Here is a 6,215-nt window from a genome sequence, read left to right as displayed (position 1 = left end):
TGGGGTCTTATAACTAAAGTTTGGAATTGGACCGTATTTGCTAACATGACTCACCACATGTGTTTATTATGACTTTTTCACCACAAGGATCACAGTAAAGGTAAACTGGAATTTACAAAAGGAATATTCAGGTCTGTTTTTCGTACGCAAAAATTATCAATGAATATAAAAATACATAATCATATAATACAAATATTGAAACAAACGCGCAATTCGCAGCTGAAACCTCTCTTCGGCTTGTGGGAGATACTCGGCCTATGATATCATTCAATCGAATTGATTTTGCCAATCTCAAGTGGCTAGCTGGGAAAGGAAGTGGATCATGCAGTTTTAGGCACATTCTAAAACCAGGAAACATGTTCATAGTTCATATAAATCCTCTCTCTAAATTTTAAAGGAAAAAATAGATGAGGCGGCGACAACATTAACTTTTAACAGCTTCATCGGCATATTCCAACTAGTCCGTCAAGAACCAGAGTGAAAATATTTTGCAGTTCTTACAAAAATAAAAACAGAAAAATGCAGCATTAGAAGAATTTCGAATGTTCACTAACCTGAGCTATCTGGAAATCCCTGTGCACGAACCACCACGGGCCTGATTTTGACAGATATCTGAAAGGAGAACAGAAGAAAAATAAAGATACGAATAAGCAGCAACAGAGATAGCGATGATGCTGATAAACGTAAAATGCAGACCTGAATAATCATTATGCCTCTTCTACTAGGAAAATAAGCAAATGCCGTATTCATATTTTAGCAATATAAGCCTTAGATTTATTATCATCAGGAGTTATAACTTGTAAACCAACCACTTACTTAAAAGTTGGATTGGTTATTGAAGAGAGTACTATATTCACGATTAAAAATTTGACATGGTATATTATTACCTGGCATAGCCTGCGACTGCGCGCAAGCCCATGAAGAGAGTCAAACCCAGCCAAACTCCATGAAGGCCAAAGATGGAAGGAGCATATAGCAAAAATGCGGAAGATAATGCCCCCACTACCATCTATTAATAATAGAGATTTTGTCAGCAACAAAAACAGAAATATGTACACTTTCATAATCAAAGCAATAATAAAGACATGACTGAATAACTTCGGCTCTTCTAAGGGAGCAAGCTTACCATGGAGCGGGCGGCATATGCAAAATCTGAAACACCATAATGGAGGCCATCGAAAACATAAGCTAGAGCATTTAAAGGCTGACTAGCACTGACAAACTGTGGAAAATTAAACATCGTTACCTATGTTAAAGACATGTTGCATAAATCTAGACTAATATACCACCAAACATAAATTTGAATACGTACCAATATCCCAGATCTAACAATTGCTAATACTTCAGGATCATTGGTGAACAACGTAGCTAGAGAACCAAAAGATACTCCCAAAATTACAGACAAGGAAACACCTGTGAACAATCCTATCTGAAAAAAAAGCATTCACGTAAATTTATCGTATTTGAAATCAAGAAACTACACAATCATATGCAACGTAACAAAACTACACCACACATAAGTAAAAAAAAACAAATACCTTTAACGCAGAGTCAGCAACTTCTTTCACAATTTTGTATTCACCTTTTGATAAGTAACTTGCAATCAGGGCCTGCAAATAGAGACATTTTAGCTCTTCATAACTTTGATGCCATATACAACGACACAATTCTTCAAAAAACTCCAATTCGAGAAGACAAATATCAGTGAATTTTAGTGAAATTATACGTAGGCTTCACATGCTGATTCAATAATGGAAACAAGTAAGATACAGACAACGATGATAAAAAGAGTGAGTCCAACCTGACCAGATGCAGCCATTGCATCAGTTAGAAGGGATACAGCCAACCATACTTGAATACATATCTGATGAGCAGCCATAGCTACTGGACCTTGACGAGCCGCCATTGATGTTCCCAATGTCAAGGTTGTAAGACAAGCAAGAGTTCGTCCAAGAAGAAAGCCACCTACAACATCGTAGAGTTGTTACCAAAAGCAATTAGGTAACAAACTTTGAATATGAAGACGAGAGAATTATCACTGGGGTAATGAAAGAAGTTTAACAACCAACACAAAGACAAAAGAAACATTAATATACACTGCCCTGATACATATGCACTGAATCGGAAGAAATAGTGAATTACTATGATAGTCAAGAAAATCAATGAATCAGAGAGCTGGAATAAAGCTGTATATATTCAGAATCTCAGATAGATGAGAGGGTAAAACGTTCAATAAAAGGAAATAAAACTTACCTGATTTAAGGTATCCACCAAATTGTAGTGATCCAACCTTCGGAGGCAATAGTATAGCTCTCTTATTTAGAAACCAGATCATTAAAAAGGTGACAGTGTACCTGAAAAACAGAAATTCCATAAAATTCAGTTTCTAATTACAAATAAAAAAGGGTAATATTTACAGAAAGTCTATTGAAAATCACATACTGAGATATAACAGTGGAAATGGCTGCACCAGTTGCACCCAAACGAAAATAATAAATAAGGAGGGGCAACAAAAACACAGCTAACGAATTACCAATACCTGCACAAATAACAATACATCAATTAACTTGAAGGAGCATTCAAGCTAGACTAGAAAAAAATGGAAATCAACAAGTTGTAGACAAGACTATAAATACACTGTGCAAGAATAACAGACCAATATTGTTTGTGTGTGTGTGTGTGTGGCTGTGTGTGTGGCTGTACACCTTATAGAAAATTAGAGTTTCCATCCCAAAAGCTTCAAATTATTTCATGTTCAATCAAAAGATGCTAAAGGCCATTTGGACATGTAGCACAAATACATAGCATTGTAGTGGATAACAAAGTGTTACACCACTTCCCCAGTGCTCTCCCCTCAGCAAAGATGCTGATGACAATAGATTAACCGGGCATTTCAGCAGTCACACATGACAAATTCATACTGCTATCTATAAAGGATGTCACTTGAACGTTTAAAAATATATAACCAAAAACTTGCCTAGACATAGTACTGGAGTTTTTGTATCCTTAAATCCACGGAAAACTCCTTGAAGAGCCAAAGACACTACTACTGCGGGAGCACCAAATGCTCTTAGTTGAAGAAATCGTTGTGCTTGAATGCGCATAGGTGAGTCCTGTGATATTCGAGGGGACAAAGATCTTCCTTAAAATAAACAGTCAAAGATGAGAGGGGAAACCAGAAAACGTATGTGCTCCCCTCATAACCAAAAATAAAAAATCAAATTAAGTAATCGCACATGCACAAGACCTCGAAACTTGTATAGTAATTGTTCACATATATATATATATATATATAATTACATTTATGTATACACAAAACTAAAGTTCGTATAATTCTGCAAAAAGATATAAGACAAGGCAGACAAACAAATCAGTATGAGATGTAATTTTAGATCAGGTAACCTACTGATGATATGCCCATCATATTTAGAAACAACCCAGATCCCAAAGACAGGGCCACGGCCTCAAAAATTCCAATCCCAACTGCTAACAATAAAGCTGTAGACACTGAAGACAGCTGCTTTCTCTCAACAACTCCATCAACAGTTCTGAGTTTACCATTAGTATTGCCGTTTAGACAACCATTTTCTGTATGAAAATTAGCCAAAATCAGATTGCCAAAAAAAAAAAAGAAAAGGGTTTGAGTAATCTCTGCTCTAATTTAGACATAAGAACTGACCAAATATGTGTACAACAAAGATGACTGGGAAGTAAAACAAAAGTTGAACTTCACCTGAAATAGAACCTTTACTTTCACTCTTAGCAAGGTCTTCAGCAACAAAAGATGTAGCAACACTGAGGAGAGGGATATTAAATATCTTTGAGATATAATTAAAGATGTTCATTGAAATACCAGCTGAAGCCAATTCCACAGAACCTATGGAAAAACAAAAGCAAAATAAGTAAAGAGCTCCAAATTCAAATCAATTATACAGTTATCAGTCACTGAACACATTTAAAGGAGTGAAACAAACCCAAATTGCCAATGTATGCAGTCTCCATTAGTTGTGCTAATGGATCAATGGCCTGACCCAGAATTGCAGGTAAAGAAAGCATCAATAGCTCGCGTTTGACATCTGGAGAATATGTTTCACTGATAGAAATGTTATTAAACTCCAACCCAAAACAAACAAAAAACAATGCTTAACATAGGTAGCGAAGTTCATACTCCCCATCAACTAAAAACTAAGAGTAATAATAACAATTTCAGAGACTCGCTGAAATAGACAATTCCCGAAAGCTATTGACAGTAATATTTCTCATATAAGCTTCAATATCAAAATTAAGTGAACAAAATCAAAATTAGCTTGCTTGCACTTATAAACCAAACCACATACGAAGGGAGGGACTAGAAGATGAAGGGATTGGGAGGCTTCCATAAAAAGTAGAAAATTTTATCTAAAGCTATCATGCTCAGTCACCAGCCACTCTACAAACTCATAATTTTTTTTTTTTCCAAACGATAAGTTTCTAACAAATTTGAAAAGAAACATATGAATTTCGTTGCAAGTAAAAGGCGCAGTTCAACTTAGACAGATCGCTACCAAGCATTTTAGAGAAAAGCAACATGCAACTCCATTAATGCGCCTATTTTATGTTTAATTTTAAGAAGAATTATACAAGATTACAAAAGTAAGAGCATCAATCAAGAAAAAAAAAATAAAAGTTACACAACAATAAAAGCAGCATTTCAAGAAACTAAAGCAACCAAAAATTTAAACATAACAAGGTAATGTCGGCTATAAGGTCTTACAGGTCACCACTCCCTACACCTATGAGAGCTTCCACTTCCTCCAAACCCAACTTTCCTTCCACCTCAGAGGATCCCACACCCAAATCCGAACTCAATTGATTAGCCACCACCGGGAAACAGGGTCTTCTGCGGCGTGTCACTAGCGGCGTGCACAGTGCTCTTCGTGTAGCATACAGATTGTATCTCCCCACAGCATTTGCATTGCTCAAATCCTTCCTACCACTTCTTGCTACAATATTACAATCTCCCCTTCTGTGCAATGAATTAAACAACCTGGACTTTCGAGTTATCGGGTTGCGGTCACTGGCTCCGGCGGTTAATCCGTTAGAAAGGGCGCCACTTCTGACCTGGGTAACCGCCATTTTCACCAGTTCTTGGAATTCCTTCAAAATCAAAAGGAAAATCCAAAATTTATCAGAATTTCCGAACACCAAGGCTTACCACCAGTAATTAAACCTCAATTATGCAAAAAGAAACGAAATTTGCACAATCAAACAATCAGTTCCCACTTTTCCGAAACAAAAATTCAAATTTGTGAAAACCACAATCCGTACAGCACATTTGACAAAAACGAAAACAAAACTGCGAAACATTTAAAGCGGCGCCCGAACAATCTGTTTGGTTCCCATGAAAATTTATAAAAAAAACAGGGGAAACAGAGAGAGAGAGTAAAGAGAAAATAGAGGAGTTACCTTTGTGCAGAGAGAGAGAGCGAGATTATTGGGGTTTTGCAGTGAGGAAGAAGAAGAGAGAGGGAGAATTGAGTGCGTGAGTGAGAGAGAGACAGAGAGAGAGGGGCCAAGAGTGGTCCGTGGTTGGGTTTACATTTACATGGCTGATGGGCACGGATGCGAACGCTGCTGCAAATAATCGTGGGGAACGGGGGCTGGTCACGAGGTTTGCGTTTCCCTTTGTGCAATCATCGCTCTCAGGATATTAAGCACGTGCCACCTCATGAAATGACACCTTTTTATTTTCCCTTAAATTAATGAAGAATTATGTGAATCATCATTTTACTCTTCCGTATGCTTCATCAAAAATTGATTCTTATTTGATTTAGGGATGTGTTATTCACACATCTCATTTTACTTCTCACATACTTTTGATAATTTTTGTTCGTTAATTTTCTTCAATTTATTCAATCCGACGGTCAAAAATTAAAAATGTATGTGAGAAGTAAAATGGGATATGTTGATATCACACATCTTGATTTATTACATTCAATGATTAAAAAAAAAGTTTCATCAAGTGAAAAATAATGTGTATAATCTTTTCAAAAAAAATGTGTATAAATCTTTTCTCTAAAAATAACAGGAGTTTGCAGCAAGAGAAAGGAATTTAAGTAGATACCATTTCTCTTGTTTTGTCCCAACATGTTACTTCACTTCACATGTGTGTGGGAATCTTTTTCCTTTTTGTTGACAAAAGATGGGATTTGATTGATTAAATTCAAATGGAAACA

At 36.3% G+C, this 6,215-nt stretch overlaps 1 protein-coding gene across 3 annotated transcripts; it reads right to left on the bottom strand.

Moving 5' to 3' along the window:
- Window positions 1–36: 36 nt before the first annotated feature.
- On the bottom strand, window positions 37–5,658 carry LOC103937262 (protein DETOXIFICATION 45, chloroplastic). 3 transcript variants are annotated; one of them, XM_048565426.1, is made up of 15 exons: window positions 5,446–5,658; window positions 4,754–5,136; window positions 3,975–4,093; window positions 3,734–3,877; window positions 3,407–3,588; window positions 2,978–3,113; window positions 2,443–2,539; window positions 2,254–2,354; window positions 1,802–1,965; window positions 1,539–1,610; window positions 1,313–1,429; window positions 1,127–1,222; window positions 888–1,009; window positions 555–612; window positions 37–348 (listed from the first exon to the last, which is right to left on the bottom strand). In XM_048565426.1, the coding sequence occupies exons 2-15, from the start codon at window positions 5,113–5,115 to the stop codon at window positions 331–333; spliced, it is 1,788 nt and encodes a 595-aa protein (XP_048421383.1). In that variant the 5' UTR covers window positions 5,116–5,136; window positions 5,446–5,658; the 3' UTR covers window positions 37–330. The 3 variants fall into 3 exon arrangements, with proteins under 3 accessions (XP_048421383.1, XP_048421379.1, XP_048421386.1); XM_048565422.1 differs by having other exon boundaries at window positions 37–341; XM_048565429.1 differs by having other exon boundaries at window positions 37–303.
- Between the last annotated feature and the right edge of the window lie 557 nt (window positions 5,659–6,215).

This window comes from the organism of the source record quoted next, unplaced genomic scaffold, assembly GCF_019419815.1.
Source record: "Pyrus x bretschneideri cultivar Hongxiangsu unplaced genomic scaffold, Pyrus_bretschneideri_v1 Contig10, whole genome shotgun sequence".
Classification (NCBI taxonomy): domain Eukaryota; kingdom Viridiplantae; phylum Streptophyta; class Magnoliopsida; order Rosales; family Rosaceae; genus Pyrus; species Pyrus x bretschneideri.
The sequence above is the reverse complement of the archived record's forward strand: the minus strand, read 5'-3'. Positions and strand labels throughout refer to the sequence as shown.

Excerpts from the sequence above, each read along its gene's own strand:
- LOC103937262 (XM_048565422.1), bottom strand. The coding sequence starts at position 5,115 with ATGGCGGTTACCCAGGTCAGAAGTGGCGCCCTTTCTAACGGATTAACC. Across the intron at positions 3,114-3,406 it reads ATATGATGGGCATATCATCA|GACTCACCTATGCGCATTCA; the intron begins GTAGGTTACCTG and ends CGAATATCACAG. Across the intron at positions 2,355-2,442 it reads ATTTCCACTGTTATATCTCA|GTACACTGTCACCTTTTTAA; the intron begins GTATGTGATTTT and ends TCTGTTTTTCAG.